Source organism: Urocitellus parryii, chromosome 3, assembly GCF_045843805.1.
Source record: "Urocitellus parryii isolate mUroPar1 chromosome 3, mUroPar1.hap1, whole genome shotgun sequence".
In the NCBI taxonomy this organism is placed as follows: Eukaryota; Metazoa; Chordata; class Mammalia; order Rodentia; family Sciuridae; genus Urocitellus; species Urocitellus parryii.
Window position 1 is genome coordinate 111,818,499 of NC_135533.1, and position 25,907 is coordinate 111,844,405.

The following is a 25,907-nucleotide window of genomic DNA, read 5'->3' on the forward strand; positions in this document are numbered from 1 at the left end:
GAGGGCAGGTACCCGCCAAGCTGAGCATTCTGAATCTGCCACTTCCCTGGACCCATATTGGCAACCCTGAGTCTATTAAACACAGCAGAATTTCTCATCCCAGTAAAAACAGGAAAACAGATTCATTATACTGTCTCTTGGCTTCAATTTCACACTTTGACCTTGGTAAACGGTGACATTTGTTTCAAGTGATTCAAGTAAAGTACATGGGGGCTAGGGATGTAGCTTGGTGGTAGAGCACTTGCTTAGCATGCACAGAGCCCTGACTTCAATTCCCAGCATGTCAAAAAAAGAGAAGTACATAATATGTTATCTTCTATCCTTAAATGGGTCTGGATATTCAAATTTTATTTAAGTTGTTGCCTTATCTTTGTGTACTTCCTTAACTTAGAAGGTTTTGGTAATGAACAACTCTTTCTGCAAGCCACCTGACAGCTACTTTCCTGATTTTATTTCTTGACGTATTGTTGGAGGTTAGGGCAAGAGCTATTGGGACTGTAAAATCCAAGCCAGGTCACCTCCTTCTAAGTTATAAGTCAAATTTAAAGGAAGCTCTTGAAGAAGCAATGACTTGCAGAAAACTCCCAAATAGGTAATGGTATTGAAATATTTTAACTGGAGTCTCCCTGTGACCTTGTCCTTTTCCCTCTCGCTCTGATCTCAAAATGCTCTCAAATGGATTTTAAAAATTCACCCTGAGAGAACGCCAAGTGTTGGCAAGCAGGTGGAGGAACCAGAAATCACACACTCCTGATATAAATTGATACAATTACTTTGGGAAATTGACATTATTGTAACAGCAAAAACCAGGAGACAACTGAACAACCTCAATGTCCTTCAATAGTAGAATGGATAAATAATTTGTGGTGTATTAACACAGTGGTATTCTGCACAGCCATGAAAATGAGAAAATTATTGCCACATGCCACAAGCCCAAATTTTGCAATATGATGCTGAGTAAAAGAAATGAGGAACGAAAAATAGAAACTGATTGTATTTATCTAGAGTTTAAAATGGGCAATGCTGGGCTAGGGGTAAAGCTCAGTGACAGGGTGATTGCCTAGCATGCAAGAGGCCTTGAATTCAATCCCCAGCACTGCAAAAAATAAAATAAAATAAAATAAAATGGGCAATGCAAATCTATGGAGTTAGAAATCAGGGAATCAGTTACTTTGAGGGGAAAAGGAGAGTAGATATGGGCTATTTCTTCTCGAGGGTAGATGGTGTTTTCACTTTGTGACAATTGATCAGGCAGAATACTTATAATTTGTCTACTTTTCGGTATTCATATAACATATTTTTAAAAGTAAAAAAAAAAGGACACATGATAGGAAGCTAATTTAAAGAAGAGATTAAAAAAATTAAAGACTAATGCAAAGACGATCAATTCCTACAGTGAATAGCAGAATGCTAATTTTAACAATATGAATTTTCACCTTTTAGTTTACAAAAATTATAGACTGATAAACTTTGTAAACTAAACAAGTGCTGAGTATAGAGTGGAGTGGGCTGACTTGTTACCAACAGGAAAAGCCTTTTGGAAGGGCAATTTGGTGGCACCTTTTAAAACACAAAATGTTCACATCCTTTATCCAGCCATTTCCTTCTCTGAGAATCTATCCTTACACTACTCATACAATCGTGTAACAATATGACCTAGGCACTTCAGAACTTTTTGTAAAGGTGAAAAATCTACAGATACTCCAAATGCCATCAATAGAGGGCTGGATGCAACAGCAGTGCCTATCTATACAATATAAATCTTAAAATTGAACTAAATTACTAATGAATGCATTAGGTCTGTACATCCTGACAGGCAATACATATGCCACTTGACACCAATGCGCTACAGAAAAGATGCACATGAAACTGAAGACTGACATGACTCTCAGCTCCCCCTTTATCTTTATATACTTCAGTACCATATTTTGTTCAACAGACCTGTCCTAGTTTTGCAGTTCTTTAAGGAAAAAAAAAAAAGGCCATAAGAATGTAAACAATTAAGGGACCTTACCTGGCTCGGCCTCGGTGCTCTGCATACCAAGCTGTAATTCTCTCCTCCCACATTTCTGGAGTCATCTGATATAGATTTATTACCTACCCAAAGAGAGAAAAATAAAATCTACACACAGGGCTAGACGTGGTGGTGCAGACCTATACTCCCAATGATGCAGGAGGCTAAGGCAAAAGGGTCACGAGTTCACAGCCAGTCTCAGAAACGTAGCAAGGTCCTAAACAATTTAGTGAGATCCTGTCTCAAAATAAAAAATAAAATGGGCTGGAGCTGTAGCTCAGTGCAAAGCATCTCTGGATTCAATCCCCAGTACCAAAAAAAAAAAAAAAAAAAAAAAAAAAAAGTAGAAAAATCAGAATCTACAGATAATATGATATAGGGACCGGAAATGTAGTTTATTTATAGTGTGTGCTTAGCATGTATAAGGCCCTAGGTTCCATTTCCAGAACCAAAATAAATATATAAATGAATAAATAGTTTTTAAAGATCTATACACAAAGTAAGTTTGGGTATTTTTGCCATTTTTATAATTATGCATCATTTTTACAAAATAGCAAAGCTATTTTTAAAAAAGCTGCACACAGGGAAGAGTCATATGCACAAGTAGGTGTGTAAACAAGCAAAATTCAATTGGAGGAACAGCCTGGAAACTGCAGAACTCCTCAGGCCTCAGTGCGTGCCGGGGCTGGCAGCAGCCCCCCTTTCCTGCCTGGGCTGTGTATCCCAGAGACCACCTCTAACAGTGAAGCAATGCTCACTAAGCCTGTGCCTTTGTCTGCATGGAAGCCATCAAAGGACAGGCAAAGGCCAGGAGAGGTGAGAAGTAGACCTTTATTATCCCACTGACAGATGAGTGGGGCCATAAAATCAGAAGCAGCCAAAGGGAAGGAGGGCCTGCTTCTGTGGCTAATGAACAAGATGAACAATGCTGAGGATTAAAAATCACAAGGCCCACCCCTACCTCACCTTTATCCACCCCTTGAGGCTGCAAACGGCTTAATTCCCAGAGCTGAACACAAACTGCTCCATACATCTCCCTGGAAATCAGTGCCACTCAAACACCTTTAAAGAAATCACCACACTAGAGAAACAGGCCATGCTCATCCCAGCAACACCAAACTAACCTTTGTTTTCTCGTATACTTAACAGAGATGCCATACTCTTTACTCAAGATTTATTCTTTACAAAGTATTTAGGAAAATGCGCTTGCCATATACTGCCAACATTTCTTTAAATCATTTGGTTAGCTTTCTTTAAGACCACGTCTCTGCTATGTTTCCCCAAAAAGAAAATTTGTTTTCTTACCCTTTTTGGAAGCAATTCTTCTTGGGCCAAAAACCCCCGTTTGTGCACTGAGGGGTCGTAGTCACCATACTGGAAGGAGAAGAAAGGAGAGCAGGTGATTGAGATTCTAAAGACTACTGCCATTTCTGAACAGAGCTCTACTTAGTCTTATTCCCTTCTCCCAGCTCCAGGGAGCAATTCAATTCTGATGACAAGTCAAGATTTCAACCTTGCTAGTTTGTTATCCTTGAATGAAAATACAAAGCTGATTATATCTATGAACACAGTTGCAAAATCCCTCAAGGCGATGGATGGGCCGATGTGCTAATAAGAATCTGACATTTGTATGGAAATGTAGTCATGTTTTCTAACTCTCGAAGAAAGCAGTCACTTCTAAAATGTTAGTTTTTAAATGGAAACAACAAAACACAACTGTGAAAGTTGTGATTAGCAAGGTGTGATAAGAGTCTTACCTACAAATGCTTCTAAGTGGCTGGTAATTGGAGCCAATTGCTAGGTGGGAGCTGGGAATAATGCAGACAATACTTTTAATACCTTTCACTTAAGGCTCAGAAAAATGCTTTGGAAAAATCTGATGTTAACACTGTCATTCCTACTATACAAAGAAACGAGTAAAAGGTTAACTGATTTTGCAAAAGCTGCACAGCAAGTCACTACTGGGGCTGGAAATAGGTCCTGCATTTTAATTTATTCCTCCAGGGACAATGACTTAGAAATTTGTTCTCTACTTAAAAAAGGAAAAAAGTGTTATTTTCTTTATTAGAAAATTTAAGCCTGATCAGGAAGTCATCAAAAATGAAACAAGGGGGCTGGAGGTGTAGTTGATGGAGTACTTGCCCTGCAGCACGCAGGAGATGCTGGGTTCGATTCTCAGCATCACCTAAAAACAAAACAAAACAAACAAACCTAGAGAGAACCCAGGTTTCTCCCTACTTCTAAAAGGCCCAGAGACATAAAAAGCCCAAACAGTATGGTTCTTTACTAGTATTTCAGAGGTAGCTGCAGAATACAAGTAAGAGGCTAAGCATACTTAAGTTTCACCCCAGCTCTTTCACTTGGTAGCTAGATGATCTTAGAAAATTTTCTCTTCTGTAAAATGGGGATATCTTACAGGACTCTTGTTTGGATTAAATGAAATAATATCTGCAAAGTTTTAAAAACCATCTTTGACACATACAACCAGATGTCAAAGATCTCAGGCCCCTCCAAGACTGTTTTCCTATTGGTCAAATGAGAACACTGGCCTTGGAGGATCTAGAAGGGAGCTCTGGAGTACTGACGCTGTGGTTTTAAGTAAGGTGCCCTCTCTCCAAACCTAGCTTCCTTATCTGTAAAGCAATGGGTGTAAAAGCACCTAGCAATGAGGGTGAAGTAAAGCAATACAGGTAAGCCTTTAGCCCAGTGCCTGGATCCTGGTGGAAGTCAGCTATGATTATTATTTAGGTTATCACCTGTCACTGTTTGCCTCCCCAGTTTTTGAAGGCATCTGATGCCAAAGAAAGCCCTATTAGTTGCATTTCCAAACCTCTCAATAATGCCCACCAAACTTGAATGCAAAAGTAAGCAGATATGCAAAGTTAAAGTTGTAAATTCAGGTTCTTGCAAGATTAACGGTCCCCATTATTAAATTATACTAAGCTCCCAGCTACTCCACTGATCAAATATATTACAGCTGAGCAATGCAGAGGTAGCAAAGACTGCTGCAAGAACTACTCCACTGGACTAACTCCACTCACAACATTAAAGCCACCTTGATGTATGTGCCTGCTCTTCAATGTCTCTTTAAAAAACAAAGGGGAAAAAAATCCTGAAATTGTAGCAGTGGTGAATATAAAAAAGTCATATCACTCTATGGATGGAGATGGCAATTCCTCATCCTTTTATGTAACAGATGCATTCTGATAATATATCCAGGGTGAATTTACTGTGAGGGTAAGAAGTTGAGATTTCAGCTCTCTGTACCTGCATGGGCCTCTGCCTAATTTTAAGAGTCATGATTTGGTATTCTTTATTAAACAAAAGTCCCTAAATTATATAAACTTCAGGTCTACAATACCTGGATCTACACCTGATATAAAATAATTGAATTTAAATTCAAGAAGGGAGCACACCATTTAAAGGACTCTTGAGGTCTTTAATTATTTTTTTTTCCCTTTTTGTGGTGCTGGAGATCAAACCCAGGGCCTCACACATGCTAGGAAGCACTCTGCCAATGAGCTTCATCCCCAGCCCCTATAGTCTTAAGTGGGACTCTTTATGGATATTAAATGATTTCCTATATTTTTATGTATGTAAAATCAGGTTGTTGTAGGGGACAGATGAGGCAGGGTACCGAAGATAGCAGGAAACAGTTTTATTTAGCTGCAGTCAGGTTCAGAGGGCACAGCTTTCTCTGTAATCAATTAGTCCCCTGAACCCCAAGTTCAGGTAGTTTCAGAATTTTATACCCAGCATGTAAGGGGAGGGGCTCAGAAGTTCACAATCTGCAGAAGTTCACATTCACTATTCTGGGCAAGTTAACCCTTCAAGGACAACACCTGAGAAGGGGAGAGCTAGACAAAATGGACAAAAGATCAATACCCTTTTTTTTCCTCCCCCTGCCAGCTGTTATGGAGCCCAACTGGTAACTTCGCTTATCTTAGAAATGTTGGCATCTTTGTGAAGCTCCAGCTCAAGGCCAGAGGCCTTGCTAAAGGATCTTTTTTTTTTTTTAATCACATTTTGCATTTGCAAACAACTTCTTACAAACTACTATCCTGGATAAATGTTTGTGAAAAACAGGTAAAGGGGCGTTCAGCAGTTGGAGTGCTGATTTCTTCCAGGCCAGTGGCCAAATAAAATGGAGCAATAGGAAAATTAGGAAGTTTACCTACACTGAACTCTTTTGTAGAGACTCTTTTGCTGATAGTCCTAAAATCAATTATAGTAAAGATTTCTGGAGAAGCTTAGTTAAGATTTTCTGTGGAGGAGGGGGTGCCACTACAAGGTTGAATATTCTGACCAGGATTTCACAATAAAGATTTGCTTAAGGAATATATAGAAAAATGGATCCCTATCACTAAAAGTCACTAAATTCCAGATGGATTAAAGACTTAAACCTATAAATGAAAATCCATAAAAACATCAGAACAAAATAGAGAACATGTGGATAATAATGGTTGGTGAAACCATTCTATGTGACTCCAAACAACTACAAAGGACTGACAAGCTTAACATGTAAAAATAGACAAAAGGTTGATACCTGCAACAGATGGTGCTTCAATAAATCAATCAGAAAAAGATAATCAATACAGTAGAAAAAGGTACAAGTCATAAACAGTTGATTCACAAATAAAAAGGCTGAGGCAAGAGGATCACAATTCAAGGCCAGTTTTAGCAACTTAATGAGACTCTGTCTCAAAACAAAGAATAATTTTAAAAAGATGAGTGGGGGGCTGGGGATATATAGCTCAGTTGGTACAGTGCTTGCCTCATATGCACAAGGCCCTGGGTTCAATCCGCAGCACCACAGCGGGGAGAAGGGGCGGGCAGGGAATGTCACTCAGTGATAGAGCACCCCTAGGTTCAATTCCCAGTACCACATTAAAAAAAAAAAAATCTAGTTTCCTATCAGATTAGCAAAAATTTAAAAGACTGACAGCATCTACTATTGGAAAGGATGTGCAAAAACAGGTCATCTAATGCACTATTGCTGAAAATATTCCTTCAGAGAGTAGGTTGAAATTTGAAGTTTTTAAAATTTTTATCTATATCTATTTGAAATTTTTGAAATAAAATGTACATACATAAAATTTACCATTTTAAGTGAATGATTCAATGGTTTTTAGTATATTCATAATGTTGTGTAACATTCACTAATTCCAGAACATTACCATCACCTCAAAACAGAAATCCCATATCCACTAGCAGTAATTCCTAAATTTCTAATGCCTCCCGCCCCCTACAACCACTAAATCTACTTTCTGTCTCTGTTGATTTGCTTAGTATAGACATTTCATTTAAATGAAGTCATATGATATGTGGCCTTTTTGTTGGGCTTCTTTAACTTAGCCTTACTTAAATTTTAAATGTTCTTATCCTTCAACTCGGTTGTGCCATTTTTTTTGGTATTTATCATAACAGAATATAAGTAATATATGCCCAAAGGGGAAAAATACAAGGATGTTCACTGCACCTGTTTAAAGAAAGAAAGAAAGAAAGAAAGAACAAAACAAAACAAAAAACCCCACAAAGATACCTTTAAATAATCCACAGTTCCTCCCTTCCATGATATACTGTACAGTAGGTAAAAAAATAAGGCAAGGGCTTTGGCTGTGGCTCAGTGGGAGAGGACTCACCTAACATGTGTGAGGCACTGGGTTCAATTCTCAGCATGACATAAAAATAAATAAATTAAATAAAGGCATTGTGTTCAACTAAAAAAGAATAGGCAGGTCTATCTGTTCTGACATTTTTAAATGAAAAGGATGTGATGTGTAGGAGCCACGTATTGTATGATTTCATTTATATGAAATGCCCAGAACAGGCAAGTTCACAGGGACACAAAAGCAGATTAGCAGTTGTCAGGGTACAGGGGTGGGAGCAGAGGGGTTAGGGGAACCTGCTAGTGGCCGTGGGATTTCTTCTGGGGGTGATGGAAACATTCTGGAATTAGGCATTACTAATAATATCAAACACCTTTTTATTGTATTTATGGGCCATTCTTACTTTCTTTTCTATAAGACCCCTATTCACATGCTTCATGCCTACTATCTTTTTCCTATAAACTTAAGACTTCTTTGTATTTAGATAGACTTTTCTATTGTCAATTCTATTAAATTCTACTTCTAGAAATTTGCCTTAAAGGGGGGAAAAAAACTTTTGTGCATGCATATGAGGAACAATGTAGGAAGATTTTCAGCAAAGCACTGTTTATAATAGGGTAAAAGTAGAAATAATCTACCTCTTCTCGGGGGATGTAAATAAACCATGTTTATTTACGAATGGTACCAAATAGCAGTTCAAATCAAGGAGCTACACCTACACATACAACATGGATACATCTCAAAATCCAGGCTGAATGGGGACAATATATCAATTTGTAAAAGGATATGCAGAGTATAGCACCACTTAACAACTTTTACCTCCTACGTATTTTTAAGTCAATCTCTTCCTATCCAACCAACCATTGCCCACTTTAATTCAATCTCACTGTGTCAATACTGGGAAATTTAGGCTCTGTCGAAAAAATAAATCCTTCACAGGCTCTGAGGCACCCATAGGATAAGATTAAGACCTTTTATGATCTGTTCCTCTAGAGATAACTCCAGCCTCAATCTATGCCAGTCTCTACCTATACTCAGTGTTCTAACTGACTTGCATTTTGGCACTAATCATATTAAAGAGAAAAAGGAAAATTAAGCCTCCTCTCCCACCATTCTTTTCTTCCTTCAGAATGTGAAAAATCTGCATGTAGCACCAGAAGCCTTATAAATCACATACCATTCTCTTCCAAAGTCATTTTTAATTAGGACATATTTCAAACCCTAAATTATCAATATAAAATCCAACAGGTGTTTTAAACATTGCAAGATGGTGGTGTCGTGTGACTAGACCAAAGAAATCCTTCCCATACTTTTGACTCCAGCCTAACTCAACTCCAACCAAGATATATGGTTCTTGTTCACTGAACCATGTGATTAATATTTGTATTCATACCTTAAGAGGAATTGTTTCTTTATGCTTTAGAATCAACTGTGTCTATATCATTCGAACAGCTGAAATACTATAATGAATACATTTGTGCATAATTACATTCCATGTGTTAATGAGCTCAGTTCACTTTCCCCTCCATACTTCGAAAGTTCCTTTCTGCTTCAGAAAGATTGTGAAAGAAAACAAGCTGCATACTGGGGAACCAGTATGACTTACTGAAAAGCTTGGACTACCTGTAATCACATAAATGAAACTACAATTAGTGAAAGGCAATGTCTGATCTCCATAGACCTTCCTCTCACTAGACAGTGAGGGACGAGAGCAAAGTGCTAATTCAGGCAGCTGGAACACCAAGGTCCCCAACCCAGCTCCTCTCGGCTTAAAACCCTTTCCATCAAGAAATGGGCAATAGCCAAGCACGGTGGCGCATGCTATAATCCCAGCGGCTTGGGAGGCTGATGCAGAAGGATCATGAGTTCAAAGCCAGCCTCAGCAAAAGCGAGATACTAAGCAACTCAGTGAGACCCTGTCTCTAAATAAAATACAAAATAGGGCTTGGGGATTTGGCTCAGTGGTTGAGTTCTCCTGAGTTCAATCCCTGGTGTCCCTCCCCGCCAAAAAAGAAATAGGTATAGGACTGGGGTGTAGCTAAGTGGTAGAGTGCTTGCCTAGCATACACAATGCCTGGGGTTCAATCCCCAGCACTGCAAAAGAAAAAAAAAAAGAAGCAGCAGCAGCAGCAACACAACAACAAACGAAAGAAAGAGAAAAATAGATGGGCTATATCCTCTGTAAAACAGAATTAACTTAAAAGTATTGTGACTTTGGACAAATCATCGATATTTTCTGAGCCTTAAATTCTTCATCAGCAAAACAGGCACAATACTCTCTAGCTTGGCTTCCAGAAAAGACTACATTGAGTAACTTGCAAAATATTCTTGTTACAGCATTTTGGCAAATGCCACAAGCCAGGCATGGTGGCACATGCATATAATCCCAGCTATTTTGGAGGCTGAAGCAGAAGGATCACAAGTTTGAGGTCAGCTTGGGCAACTTCATGATACCCTGTCTCAAAAAAATTAGAAGGACTTTTTTGTAGCCCAAAATGAAAAATAAAAAGAGTAGCCCTGGGTTCAATCCTCAGTACCACAAATAAACAAACAGAACAACAACAACAAAAAGCCCAGTATGAACATGTAAAGTCTTATTATAATCAGATATATCTCCTTTTAATATTAAGCAGCTCCTAGAAACTGGAAGCATGCTACAGTGAGAATTTCCCCAGTGCAGATTTAAGCCATAGATTACCTTTATTTGTAAGATCCTTAAAATTTACACCGGAAAAAATAGTTAGAACATCCTCCTCCATATGAACCACATATGCTGTCTGTGAATCACTTTCATCTCCAAATTAGTAGAATCCAAATTAGTAGGGCTTTCCTACAGTGAAATCTGTTTAAGCAAACATCTGCTGGTTCCCAGAAAAGTGATTCCCCCCACACACACACAGGTGGCCTTTGAATTTGTGGCCTAAAATCCATACTAAGAAAATATAGCCTTTGTGACCAAGGTAATGTCCTTGAAAGCTTGGGTCTCCCCTAAACTAGAGCAAAAATGTGCAAAAAAGAACTCCACTCTGGGCCAGGCAGTGCCCAGATTTAATGAAAGTGACAATGACTGCTTCATCACTGTTGGGGCGATACTGATTGAAAGGACACATTTTTCCTGTTACTAATATTCTTGATCAAAGCATAAAAGGAAGCATATGTTTTAGTTGAATCAAGGCCCATTTTCTGTTTTCTCAATTACTCATTTTTCAGAGAAGTGGAATAGGGGAGGCACAAAATGCAATCCCAAAGCCATGAATTCTGTCCTTAGCATTACCCAAGATTGCATGAATGACCTTGGGCAAATCACAGAGGGCAGATAGTGCTTCAGCGCCTACATCTTTAACCGTCAACAAACCCCCTCCCTCAGGCCTGGTGAATGCTCAGCAAATATTCCACGAGTCATCATATGATGAAGCTGTGTTTCTATTGGTGTGATCATCAAGACAACGTACAGCCTTCCCCCACTCACCCACTCAAATGACAGACCAGTTACTTCCTGGCTTTGATCTGAAATTGTACCAAGCTACCCAAAAAAAGTGAGCGAAGAAGAATGTCATATTGATTTTTCTAACACAACAGGGGTGGCTTTACAGATACCTGTAATGAAAAAGGAAAATAACTGAAAAGATTATGCTTTACAATCGCAAGTCATCAGTGTCTGAGGACATCTTATACTTCAGTGAAAGGCAGGAAGCTGGGAGACTAGGAGAAGGTGGTATGTGAGTGAAATGGGAAATCTGAGGGACATGAAGTACCCTGGGCTAACTCTCTTGTTGGTCTTAAAAAAATAGAACGGAGGGCTGGGGATGTGGCTTAAGTGATAACATGCTTGCCTGGCACACTCGGGGCACTGGATTCGATCCTCAGCAACACATAAAAATAAAAAAAATAAAGATGTTGTGTCCACCAAAAACTAAAAAAATAAATATTAAAAATTTCTCTCTCTCTCTTTAAAAAAAAAAAGAATAGAAGGGACAAAAACCCAAGATGGGCCAGGGTTGTGGCTCAGTGGCAGAGCAGTTAGAAGATTAAAAAGACACACCACATGTGAGGCATTGGGTTCGATCCTCAGCATCACATAAAAATAAATAACATAAAGGTGTTGTGACCATCTACAACTAAAAAATAATATTAAAACAAAACAACAGGGGCTGGGGTTGTGGCTCAGCGGTAAAGCACTCACCTAGCATGTGCGAGGCCCTGGGTTCGATCCTTAGCACTACATAAAAATAAACAAACAATATAAAGGTATTGTGTCCAATTAAGAAATAAATATTAAAAAAAAAAGAAAAGAAAGGAAACACAAACTTGGTGATGTTCCTCTCCAATCCCTCCTGGTCTGTAGTGAGTGAATGAAAGTGAATGATTTTCAGCTAGCTGGACAGCTCCACAGGCAGAGTCTAGCCACACAATCAGTGTGCATGCCCCTGAGAGGTGAAGGAGGCAGGGCTGTGTCTGAAGGTGTGGTGGGGTGCCTCCACATAGGACAGCTGGCTTTTAGAAGATGGAGGGAGAATCTGGGCTCTTTTGACCTAAAGGCCACATTTGGTCATAACTAGAGATCGTAAATTCATTTTTCCTGGTTAATAAATAGAGGTTGGTGTGGTGAATGTAATGACCCACATGTGCATAATGAAATTTCACAGAAAATTTATCTTTCTGAATGAATTCCCATAGAATGAATTCTATTTCATTAGAAGGATATACTTATCATTTGTACATACAAACATACATATGCCCACATACAGAAATTAGGACAGTGACAATGGATTCCCTAATCCACAAGTCTTAGGACATCTCACTTCCTAGGACAAGTCTTTGTTGAAAAAATCCAAAGAACCAGAATATAGAAGCCATCCTGTGACACAAGTTAATGTCCAGGAAGTTGCATTTTTCTTCTTTGAGCCTACCTTGGCCTGGACAGCATAAGAAGCCAGGAGCACAGAAGCCTCAGGAGGGCAGTAGATCTTTTCCTCTAAAATCTGCTTCTTCACCTAAAAGGGGCAATGAGGGAGACATGAGACTGTGCGCAAGGAAGTGAGTCGCGCAGGCTGGTCACAGCAGATGGCTGCAGGGTGTTCTAAATGAGGGCTGTCAAGGCAGCCTGTTAATGATTTTCTGACAAAGGGGACAATTTTTTTTTTTTTTTAACTGCTGCAGACCACTTGAGAGTTCAGTCACTGAGAAGTTACTGCTAAGATGGCTACACATAAAACCCCCCTCATCTTGGACTGGGAGGTGCAGCTCAGTGGTAGAACACTTGCCTAGCAATGGGTTTGATTTCCAACACTGTAAAAATAAATAAATAAACAACACTCATCTCTTCAAGATCAAGGCTGATGAGTAAATGTGATCTTCATGGTTATTACAGAGACTGACCTCTGGGCTGTGGCAGAGAGGTGTGAACTAGAGAAGTGTCAGGAGCCCTCTGAGGATGACTACAGCCTAGGTCCCTGCTGAGCACTCAGAGCATGGAGGAAATGAAGTCTACTTTTAAGTCTAAAGACAAAAGCTACCAAGGCAATGAGTTATGACCGCAGAAAAAAACATCACTTTCAATGTGCTGCTCTAAGGAAAAAGGAAGCAATAAAATTTGATCGATTCAACACTTTTAAGTACACGTGAGGTTCAGGAAATAGAATTCCTAAGCCATAATGTTGAATTAACATATTTCATTGCACTTAATTTCTTGGAATGGGGCAGTGTATGATCCTGACATAGAGACAAGAAAACTGCATGATTCGGAGTACACTAAAATAAACACAAAAGGAAAGCCAACTCTTTTTACAGATGTCAACAGTCACCAGATTCATAAAAGTAGTAAATTTTGCCTTGTTCTGTTACAAAAACACCCTAACATTTCAATGAAGGAAAATCAAACTAAAGTCATACGAGGGATAGATTCTGCTTTCAAGCACTTACAGGAATGCCATTTCTATAACACTAAGACATTCAGGGACCTTGGAGGTCTTTATGTGGCTTCATTCACACAAAGAAATTCTTTCCAGGTTTTAAAACTCATTTTATATTCTTACAGAGAAAATGAAACCTGAGCTGTTTTGAAGCAGTGCAACTTTTCAAATCCTTGGATTCTTTTCAAAGGAAAAAGAAAAAGAAGTCACACTACAGAAAAACTGAAAGGGCTATCTTTTGACTTGAAAATACTGGAAAGAAATCTGACACATACTCTGTGTGTGTGCATGTGTGTGTATGTGTGTGTGTGTGTGTGTGTGTGTTGTGTGTGTACGTGTTTGTGTGCATGCGCACATGCACATGAGAAGAACTTTTGGTAAAAGAAATTATTTAGGGGGCTTATTACATTTCACTTAATATTTACCAAACACAATATTCTGAGGCTCAAATTAATTACAAGGATGCTGTGACACACCACATGTCTACTTCTGGAGAAATCATGTAATTAACAACCTTGCTGCAATCTTAACGTCACTGACAGTGGGCACCTTCGGTCACACAGGCAGCCCTGGTGCCAATCACTGCAACTAGCCACAAAATCAGGGAGGTGCTCTGGCCACAAGCAAGCACACAGGCAAAACTGACAAGGTTTCCATCATCCTCTAATTCCCCTCCCCATCCCCCTAGAGGGTCAATAACCTATAATTATGCATCTCCTAATTTCTTCAATTTGGATGAGTGATTACTTAGGAATGCCTATTGAACACTTGATGACTTTTGCTTTTAAGGGGCTTACACTCCAACAAGGAAGCAAAGGAGCAAGCAGACAATTATAGAACAAGATAGCATGAAGCAGAAAGCTGAAAGTATCACAGGCACGAGACAAATCAAGCATCACCAGCATTTTGAAGTTCTGTCTTAATGAGATCAGATTTTGAACTAGAGAAGAACTACTGCTTTATAAGCCTCTCTCTTTAGACTTTCTTTGCACTTTCAAGTTAGCTTGAAGCAAACAGGACCCATCTTCTGGGAGGTTTTAGGTTAGGCAGCTGCTTCTATCCATGCTTCATCATCACACCTTTGCAATTTCATCTGACACCAATTCTCATCGCTCAGGTATAGTTCTATTTTGAAGATTTTTTTCCATTACAGATCCAAAGGGACTGACGCTCTAGAGGCAGAACATTTTTGCAATGTGGAGGCGTTTGTGGTCAACTCTGAGAGGTTCATTCAGGATGCCTCTGCAACCACAGAGAGGGTGGGGGGTATTCTCTCAGAATTTAGGGGGTAGCACGGGCTGATGTACCTGCAAGAAGAATAAGTGTTGTGTGATCTCCTGCACCAGCTCCTCCTCAGCATTCTCAGGATAAAATTTGGCCAGGAAGTGAAAGGTGACCGGCTCCTCCTTTGAAACATCATGATCCAGCACCTGCAGAATTGCAAAGCAGAAGACACACGTGTTGTGTCAGCCCCTCTTCTTCCTGTGCTACCAAAGAACTTTTTGCAGGGAGAGTATATAATTTTTTCCGTTAATTTCTTCATATTTCTCACAAGTGTTGATTCCCCAGCTGGAAGCATTCACAGAGCCATCCACATGAGGTAATACCTTCCTCACACAGGGTTTCTGAACCAAACTAATCCATACCCTAAAAGGTGAGTGAAGCTAAGATGAAGGTTCAAATGTTCTCGAAGCCACAGGAAAAAACCTAGAAATATAATTCAAAGGTCTTGGCCACTGTCTTTTATGGGAGACTGAAATGTTTTTACATTTTTCTGAAGTAGTGAAATGTCCCTTTGTTCTTTTTCCTTATTGCCCACCTACATAATGTAGATCCAATTGGAATACACCTTAGAGATGATGAACTAGATTTTTGCGACACCATTTAAATGTTAACTGAACAACAGAAGTGAAACGTGTCCACAGAACAATCCTTTGTTTCTAGGACCCTCCAGAGATGCCCCACAAAATGCTTGCAGTGTAGTCAGTAAGCCACTGCCTTTAATCTTCTAACAATTCCATCCACCCCCTGAAAAGCTTGAACCATCTGCTCTCCAGAGTGAATTTCATTTCAGGACATAAACATGCCATGTGACAGGCTACCAGGCTCCATTAACATGTGTCATAATTTATTTCCTTTGAGCAGCGGTTCCATGGCTCCTGATGCCCTCAATCTAATATCCGTTTGGCCAACACTCAGGTATGATTTAAAATTCACTTTGCTGAGAATCATAAAAACATATGGAAAGTTTTGCTGTCTCTGACACATAACTCTCCTTACTCCTGCCCAAATTATAGGGGACAGTGGCCAGTAACTCAAAATCAACCTGATCTAGGATACCCTCACTGACATTGGCACTTCACAGAACTCAGATCATGAAGAATAACCATTTGAAATTTACAACCAGCAGGGATTTCAATGTGAAGACTTGAGATTACCCTGTACACATATAAACACAATTTGAACACTTCAGCTTAGGATCACACTGGTAAAAGACAGGAGGCTTTCATTATTTATCATAACATGAAGTATGTAATAACTTCAGGCAGACAATTGCAGAGGGTACCAATTAGGGCAAGAATTAGACACTGACTTATTTAAAGATTCAGGTGTCTTTTTAGGAGTGACAGACAAAAGCACATGGTCCTGTTCCCCAATCATCTTCATAGTTAGGTGGGCAGGTAAATATATAAGTGTGTCTTTATGTGAACATATGAGCCCATGCAGAGGGCAGTTCCTCTAGGCAATATCCATTTTCAAGCCATTTTAAAATTAGTAGGAGCCCAGACTGCACGTGCCCCAGAGAATCCCAAGAACAAATGGGCATTGTTCCTTCACCACAGGCACAGGCGCGTCCTTTATTCCTTGGATCACATTAATGATTAATTCAAGTTGGGCCATGGTGTTCTTAAAAAGACTTAAAAATTCCCTTAAGAACATGAGCCCCAAGAGAATCTTTCAAAGACAATAATCTTTTTTTTTTAAGTATAAGATAGTAGTCATTTTTATTCATAAAGCCTGCCTCCTGGCTCAATAAATTGAAGGGCATAAAGCTGGAAGCAATCGGGCTGGGGATAACAAGCAAAGAAGCCAGGACTTGTAAGGGTTGAACCCCAGTGAACTCCACTTGCCTAGGACAGGCTGGGGAAGGGTAGGGCACAGCACTGCTGGGACCTGGTCTCTGCACCACTCAGTTCAGGAACTTGACCCCCTTTCTACCATGTAGCCATGAAGTCCTGATGATGAACAAATAAGCTAAGCATTTGCTCAGGGTAAAACCCAGAAAGCACACATCCGCCCCACTGATTTTGTGCAGTTCCAAGCCCAACCTTCTTGTCCATTTTGAGCCAGGCCACGGTGTCCTTGATTGTGTACTGTAGTCCAAAAAACCAGGTTTCCCGCAGCCCCAGAGTCCGGCACACCAAATCAAACAGGTCCTTCCCTTTCCATTTCACCTGCAATATAACAAACCAACAGGGAAGGATGTTGTGAGCAAGAATCATAACCTACTCGCCTACAAAACGGTTCTCTGCACTCTCTATTGATACTAAGATGGCTGATGAGCATTGAATTCCTAAATAATTTTAAAGCTTCCCACACAAAACCATGAGTGGGAAAATACCAATTAGAGCTTAATGGCTTAATCACTGCAGAGCATACACAATACCTCCCTTGGACACTTCCTTACAGATCTTAATATCCCCAAAGCTGCTAATTTAGGAAACCTGGTAAATAAGCATCCTCATTTAGGAGAGCTGAGCCTCCTGAGTTAACCCAGGGAGATGGCCAGCGTCTGAGACATCAATTCCCTTGAGATTTTGTTGTTGCTTTTTAAAAAATCATTCTGCCCTTTGATAAAAGACTAGTGGTGTGTGTGTGTGTGTGTGTGTGTGTGTGTGTGTGTGTGTAACTTAAATATTAGTTTTACTAGAAGTTTTTTAAATATAGGGGAGGAAGTTGCAATCAAAGTCATAAATCAGGGGAAAAAAGAACCATGAGAGATCAGCCAGTCCAATCACAGGTTTCCTATCATAGATGCTCAACTGGACTAAAGGCAAAGTAACTCATCCATAGTCAACAGAGCAATTTCAAACTCTTGGTATCTGAGCCTAGATGACAGACACCCATATACTATGGCGTGTTTACCCTAGAGACTCACTTTCAAAAGAACCTGAGCTGGACACAGTGGCATATGCCTGTAATCCCAGCAGCTTGGGAGGCTGAGACAGAAGGATCCTTGAGTTCAAAGCCAGACTCAGCAAAAGCAAGGCACTAAGTAACTCAGTGAGACCTTGTGTCTAAATAAAATACAAAATAGAGCTTGGGGATTTGGGGATGTAGCTCAGTGGTTGAGTGCTCATGAGTTAAAAAAAAAAAAAAAAGACCTGAAACAACAGCTGCTAACCCCTTTTCTCAGCTAGTCAGTCAATCGTAGCTGGAAAAACAAATTCAATATCTGAATAGGGGAAAAGAATGTCTAGCAGCTTAGTGAATGTTGCCACCTAGTGGCTTTGCCATTAAGTCTCCCAGGATGTTCCCATACTACCCCCTCAGCTACCACTTGCCAGATTCCTGCCCCATCACCTCCCAAGTTATCAGTTGAACACAGAAATACACACTTAGTTGCAGGTATGAACACCTGAGGCACATCACAGAAACAGCAGTCATAGAGTAATCCTGAGACTCAAATGCAAGGTCGCCAAACATGGAAAGAGTGAGACCACTTGATTGCAAAAGCCTCGGAACTTCTACCCTCATTGGAAATCTCCAAAGTCCTGGCACACAGAAGATGCATGATGAAAAAGGAATGGGGAACATGTAGGTTTTAGAGACTTATTAGAAAAAAGAAAAAAACAAGAAGGAAAAAATATCTGATTGACTTTTTGCTAAAACCTAGTTCCACAGGGGAGTTTTCAAGTAGGATTTCTGTTTTTAATAGCTGTGAATGAGGGCTGGGGTTGTGGCTCAGTGGTAGAGCACTGGCCTAGCATGCGTGAGGCACAGCATTTAATCCTCAACACCATATAAAAATAAAAAATTGTGTCCACCTACAACTAAAACATAAATGTTTTAAAAAATAGCTGTGAATGAATGGTGGGTTCCCCACAGGTACTCAAAAGGAGAGACCATCTCTTCTCTGTGTTACATTCCAGCATTCCAAGTCAGCAACCCAGATGGAAGATACCAAGACCACAGCAGACAAGTGCTTGAGTTGCAGTGAGCTTTTGTTCTTTCTTTCTTTCTTTCTTTCTTTCTTTCTTTCTTTCTTTCTTTCTTTCTTTCTTTCTTTCTTTCTTTCTTCTCTCTCTCTCTCTCTCTCTCTCTCTCTCTCTCTCTCTCTTTCTTTGGCGAGGGAGGGCTGGGGAGGGTACTGGGGATTGAAATCGGGAGCACTGGACCACTGAGCCACACCCCCAGCCCTATTTGTAATTTATTTAGAGAAAGTTGCTTAGCGCCTCACTGTTGCTGAGGCTGGCTTTGAACTCGCGATCTTCCTGCCTCAGCTTTCCGAGCCACTGGGATTACAGGCGTGCCCCACTGCATCCAGCTAATTTTGTTCTTCACTAGGGCTTTTTTTCCTGTCTTTCTCTGACTATAGTAGAGTCCCTGGTATACAACAAAGATTATTAAGATTAACAAGGTCCTTAGAGATTATTTTGAATAAAATAAATAAAATCACGAGTTTTATTTTTAAAAGATTATAGTCTTTCCCCATTTATAATGCTGAACAATGGCCACACCCATTGCCCCATCTGACAACTGGACAAAGGGTTTTTAATTCACAGCAGGTTTTAATTCCTACAGGCTGACTTCACTGAAGAAACATTATTTTGGAAAACTGGAAGCTTCAGGATGCCGATTATCCTCTTGTCTCTATTTTAAGCAGCACACAGTATATAAATTATAAATGCCTACTTTGCTACAAGATAATGTACCACTAAAGAGCAGGCATTAATGTGGAGAAGTTAAACACTCATGGGCCAAGAGGATCAAGGTAATGATTCCCAACGTGCCTTTACTTACAGCCACAGCCAGGGCTGGGTTTTGGCACGAAGGGGCTGTCTGCAAGTGGGATGGGCAATGCACTGCAAGAAAAGCTGCCAAGGGAAGATGAGTGAATTTCCCAACTTGGGAGTTTAAATCCTCAACATAATATCATATTAATGCAGTTTTCCTGCATTCCCTTCTACTTCTTTGTTTTGTTTGTTTTTTTTTTGTTTATTTTTAATTTTTTCTTAATTGTAGATGGACACAATATCTTTTTTTTAAAATTTGTTTTCATTTTTATGTGGTGCCAGGGATCAAAACCAGTGTCTCACTCATGCTAGGCAAGCACTGTACCACTGAGCCACAACCCTGCCCCCTACTTCGGCCCCTACTTCTTCATTTTTAAAATGCAAAACTATCTTTGTTGAATGCAAAGACAATGTCTTTGACCCCATGGAGCTTGCAATAAAGTGAGGAGGAGGGAAAGAATTTTCATAACAATTCAGAATGCCCTACTTAGGGGGGTTTCCTACTTATATTTTTAACTTTGGTGTGAAGAATCTCAGACTGTCAGGGTTGAAAATGAGCCTGAGTAATTAACTATCACAGACCCAGCCCCTTTTGTACAAATAAGGGAACTGAGCCACAGATTATTTGGCAGGCTGACAAAAGCAGACCCTGGCCTTTTTCACGGTGACTCAAGGTAGGCAAACCCCCAGTCCCTCGAGCACCTCTTTCCCTATTCTGTGGTCCTCCTTTCTTCTTGCTTTCCACCTTGTTTAGAAAGTGACCAGTGTCTGAAATGACACCCATTCTCAGAAGAGTCAAATGTGGCTCATCTACAGCTTCATGTGAATTAAGTCCCCTGGTTACTCTCATTTATTTTTACAGTTAGTACTGCAGAGCACACACGCTATGTGCCAGCACTGTTGGACATCGGGACTACAAAACGATACAAGCAGGATGCATGCAAGAGAAGCAGGGGAGAACTCAGGTCCGAGAAGACTTAAAGAACAAGCGAGAGTTCATGAAGTAGGGAAGGAAATACACCTCTTAAAAAAAATCATAATTGTGCTGGGCGCGGTACACACACCTATAATCCCAATGACTCCCAATGAGGCTGAGGCAGGAGGATCGTAAGTTCAAAGCCAGTCTCAGCAAAAGTGAAGTGCCAAGCTAGTCAATGAGACCCTGTCTCTGAATAAAATACAAAACAGGGCGGGGATGTGGCTCAGTGGTCCAGTGCCCCTGAGTTCAATTCCTGTGCCCCTCCACCCCAAAAAATCATGATTGCTACAGGAAACTGCAAGTCATTTGCTGGAGCTGAAACCAACAGCCAGGCTCTGGAGGAGGCATGGTGGAAATAGTGCTTAATGCCCAACCAGGTGACTTGACTTCAGCCAAATTCCATAGAGGCTTTGAGGACTTGGGCAGAGGAGTGACAGGGTCAGATCTGCATTCTGGATGTGTTCTGACAACAGGAGAGATAATTAGTTGGAGGAAGGAGCCTAAATCATGAAGGACAGAGCGAAAGCCATTCCTACAATGGGAAAGGTGGTGGGAGGGAGAAAAGACAGTCTGAGAAATGGAAAGCGAGCAGTCACAGAACTGGTGCCTGAACGGGGACCAAAGGAGAAGGAATCAAGAGGGACACCTGCATTTCTAGCTCAAGCACCAGATGGTTCCACTAAAGGAGAGATGGAATACAAGAGAAACAGCAAATTTGAGAAAACAGATGAGCAATTAAGTTTTAGACAAGATAAATTAAGCTGCCTGAAGAAACCAGGAAGAGATGCCTTAAATAAATTTGATTTAAAGCCTCCATTTATAAAATAACATGTTTGAGGCTGAGGCGGGAAGATTTTTTGAACCCAGGAGTTCAAGGTTAGCCTCGGAAACATAGTAAGACCCTGTCCACCCTCCCCCCAGAGTAATAAAATAGAAAGTTCTGTCTTTAAGCAATTAAATTTTCTTATGGTCTGGAGTTGTAGCTCATGGTAGAGCATTTGAATAGCATGCACTAGGCTGAGATTTAATCCCTACCAAGGACAAGGACATGGAGGAAAAGTTGTTTTCTGTTTGGCTAAATCTAACCTCAACATGTTATTACCTACCCAAAGTTGTTTTTGGTTTTTGTTTTGGTTTGGTTTGGTTTTGGTACCAGGGATTGAACCTAGGGGTGCTTACCTGCTGAGCTACACCCTCAGCCCTTTTTATTTTGAAACAGGGTCTCACTAAGTTACCTAGAGCCTTGCTAAATTGCTGAGGCAATAGGAGAATTGCAATTCTCCTATCTCAGACTCCCAAATCGCTGGGATTACAGATAAGCACCACCATACCGGGCTGATGTTGTACTTTTCAATATGCCCTTCCCCAAATGTCTGAGGCTTGCTCAGTCTTCCTGATTTGAGTCTCCAGTTCTTTACAGACAAAAGCTGTTGGTCATAGATACTGTAGGTTTTCAGGATCCTTGAGAAGGGAGGTATTTGGTTATGAATGGTTATGAATGATGTGGGCTGACTTGACAGAACATGACAAATTTGTCCTTTTTAAAAATGTTTAATATTTGTTTGTTTATTCATATTTTTTGGTACTGGGAATTTAACCCAGAGGCACTTTGCCTCTGAGTCATATCCCAAACCTTTTTAATTTTATTTTTTAGACAAGGTTCCACTAAGTTGCTGAGGCTGGCCTCACACTTGCAATCCTGCTGGGCTTGGTGGCACACACCTGTAATCCCAGTGGTTTGAAAGACTGAGACAGGAGGATCGTGAGTTCAAAGCCAGCCTCAGCGATTTAGTTAAAATAAATAAATAAATAGGCCTAAGCAACTCAGCAAGACCCTATCTCTAAATTTAAAAAAAAAAAAAAAAGGCTGGGGATGTGGTTCAATGGTTAAGCGCCCCTGGATTCAATCCCTGGTACCAAAGCACAAAACAAAATTTGCAATCCTCCTGCCTCCACCTCCAGAGTCACTGGGATTACAGGCATGTGCCACCACTCCCAGCTTGTCTTCAGTTTTGTTGCTGGTCCACTGCATTGGGCTGATGCTGTGAGGTGGCTCACTGTCATCTGAAGGTCTCCCTAGATTGTAGACACCTCTGACTAGGAGCAACATTCACCACCTTCCTATTCCCCACAGCGCCCAAGTGAGTATCTACATACAAGACACGGCAAACAGTGTCCATGTGACAAAACTGAACTACTTCAAAAATCCAAAGCTTAGAGACTTGGAGCACAATTAGTCCCACACACCACTCCTTCCACAGATATTTAGTGAACTCCCATTGTGTCTAAGCACCATGCTAGGTGCAGGGAGAAATAGGGAATAAAAGATGAGTCCCCACTCTCACAGGTCTAGAATACAGCCAGTCAGGAACAGGTGGTCACCTCCCTAAGCCCACACAAAATCAACTCCAGGTGTTTTTCAGCACTACACTTGTGCCACAACAGGGACACTAAGGGCTGTGGAGACCCCATAAAAAGGACCCCCCTCATCTGAGAGAGTAAGGAAATGTCATCTAAACAGATTCATGGTAGGAAAGAGAAGCCAAGTGAAAACTGGGCTTGGAAGAGGAGAAGCCCACGGATAAGTGGTGTCCCAGGTAGAGGGACAGTATACACAAATGTCTACAGGCAAAAAAAAAAAAAAAACAAGTTTAGATTGTTCATATGGGAAATAACAGTACTATAGTTCAATTGGAGATGAGAATTCTACCCTGTTTCCGAAACTACATTTCAATTCAATACTTTTGTCAATTGTCCAGCTCCTCTTGCATCTGAACCACAGAACACAGTGAGTTATCTGGTGACTATTTTCTCCAGTTTCCCAAGAATGGAACATAACTAGTATCATTCTAAATACACAGGAGACAAGTTGAATCATTACTGAGATGGATGCCTCAGGACATTGGGGCTTAATTCTTTCTAGGAACCACTCTAAAAATCATAGATAAGTTGGTTATCTACCATTGGTATGAATCTCAACACTGTCACTATATGACCTTGGGCAAGTTATTGAATTTCCTTGAGCTTTGCAACAAGGATAATAAACAGAACCTGTCTTAGCAGATTGATCTAAGGATTAAGTGCATTAATATATTTCAAAAGATTAAGACAGTGCTCAACCTGGAGTAAATAAACATTCAATAGGGGTAGTTATTACTAATTCTCATCCTGCCTCCTCTCCTTGGATTCCAAAGTGGTACACTTAAAGCCTTCCAGCCCTGATCCACACCAGGGATGATGGATGACAGATCGAAAAGGGCACCATCAATTCTCATTGAGCTAACCATACGATCAGTCATTTGACAAACATTTATTGAGCACCCACTACATCCTAGTCATTGTGTTCGGTACAGGAGATAAATGATGAATCAGAACAAGACATGGTCCCTGTTTGCATCTGACAGGGAAGACAGGTAAATGGATAACAAAAATGAACCTGGTTAAGTGCTAACAGAACAGGATGCTGTGGGAACACAACTCAGGCTGGGGATCTTGGGCATGGGGGGTTTCACAGAGATGCTGTCTGAACTGGGTCTCAGAAGCCAAGTAGTAGTTGGGCCTGTGGTGAAGGAGCTGACAAAAAGGAGGTCACACCAGGAGGAGGAAACAGCACGTTTGCTGCTTGGGTCCAAGCTGTTGCAAAGTGAAGGAATGTTCTTTGCACTTTTCTAGTATCTGACAAACAGCATAATTATCTAATCTGCAGTACTGAATGTTCAATGCAGTACTGAATATGCAGCTTTGGCCCAACGTGTAAGATTCTGACTCCACGACTGATCAGGAACCTGGCTGTTCAGGCTCTGGATCAGAGCAGGTACACATCCTGCAAGGGTACCTGCAGGCCTCAAAGAAGCTAAGATGACAGGGATGAATCCCTGCTTATTTTCCTGGGCTGAGGGTGTAGCTCAGTGGCAGAGTACTTGCCTAGCAGCATGAGGCTTTGGTTTCAATTCCCAGCACTGGGGGGGAAAAAATCCCTTTTTTGACACCTAGTGGTACGTAAGCCTTTCAGGCCCTGCATTCACACTATTTACAGACCTTTTTGTTAGAAATTGTAATTTTTTCTGAACAGGCTGCCAAAATTAGAACAGCTGCTGGTCCTGATGAAGTATACACTGAAACCATCTCTTTCCACCTGGCCAAAGTGTTCAACTGCTCTATGTCCAGGACAGTTCCCTGCCTCATCTGGGTCCAGCAAAGAGGATGGAGGCTAAGAGGCAGGTGTTTGTTTTGCAGAGAGAAAAAGAGAGGTGGGGGGAGTGAGGAAGGTGGCTTGCAGGGAGAGGAGAGGCAGGAAGAAGCATAGATCTGGACTGCATCATGTGGAAGGAAGTGCCCCCTCTGCAGGCCTCATCCTCAAGGTGCCCTTCAGGCGCAGGGGCTACAGGGAGAGAGTGTGCAAATGCGATGCTGCTCGGCTTTGTGGCTGAGCTTTCCTGTTACTTTTAACAGGCTGTGATGCAATTTCATAGATATATACTTGTGCCGGTATCAAAGATAGATGTGTATGAACTTTATAAACAGGACTAAGTGCTGTCAGCTTGTTATTTTTTGTAGGAGCTGAATTTATGAGCTTTATCCAGAGTAAAGTACTTGTCATTTATCAACCTGGAATGTTTTAAGTAAATAGCACTAAGCACTTACCCTCCACAGCAGGAACATAACTAGAATGCAGCACTTTTCTGAAGCAAATGGCAACAATAACCTGCAGGGCTGATTGGGGTCTATTAACTGGGGAAGCTTTATGAATAACTTCTACTGATAGCCATCTTATAGTTGGCCAGAGTTATACTCAATCCTGAAGATGCCTTTTTTTTTTCCCCCTTTGGGCTTTGGCAGTCTTCACATTGCATTTCTCCCATTTCTTTGGGCCACGAAGTCAATGACAATCAAACCCCTTGAACTTGCTGATAACAACATGGCAGGGAGAGGTGGAAACCAGACACATGTGGGAGAAAGGCCACAGTTAGACAAGGTCAACTCTCTTGAAGAAAGTGAACCCAAAATGGCTGTTAGATGTAAAATGCTTAAGAATTGGAACCCATAAAGACACGTGGGCTTTTTAGAAATGACTCACATCTGGAAAAAGCTAAGAGAGAAGCAATATTCTGTTTCATAGAGGTCTGGAGGGCTAGATTACCAGTCACACAAGCAATGCTATTTAACTGGTTGTCTCCTCCATAGAGGACGAAAGAGAATTGACGACCCCAGCATTCGCTTATCAGGCTTCCTTCTAATTAGCTCACAAGCTGCCATAGCATTTGCCATAAAAATTGTCAAAAGGTTAGCTCCCTTGCAGATACAGCAACAGAAGGAACTGTGCCTCCCCAGGCTCAGGGAATGTGCCACATGTTTGCCGTTATTTCAGAAATGGAA

The 25,907-nt window shown here is 40.8% G+C and overlaps 1 protein-coding gene across 3 annotated transcripts in view; it reads right to left on the reverse strand.

Moving 5' to 3' along the window:
- The window catches only part of Nf2 (NF2, moesin-ezrin-radixin like (MERLIN) tumor suppressor), an 86,182-nt gene that overhangs the window by 39,381 nt on the left and 20,894 nt on the right, over positions 1 to 25,907 (reverse strand). For all 3 annotated transcript variants that reach the window (XM_026413323.2, XM_026413324.2, XM_026413327.2), the window contains exons 2-6: positions 16,865 to 16,990; positions 14,843 to 14,965; positions 12,534 to 12,617; positions 3,320 to 3,388; positions 2,015 to 2,097 (exon numbers count right to left, since the gene is read on the reverse strand). In XM_026413323.2, the coding sequence (XP_026269108.1) occupies positions 2,015 to 2,097; positions 3,320 to 3,388; positions 12,534 to 12,617; positions 14,843 to 14,965; positions 16,865 to 16,990 (485 nt within the window). The remainder of the gene's footprint in view (positions 1 to 2,014; positions 2,098 to 3,319; positions 3,389 to 12,533; positions 12,618 to 14,842; positions 14,966 to 16,864; positions 16,991 to 25,907) is intronic.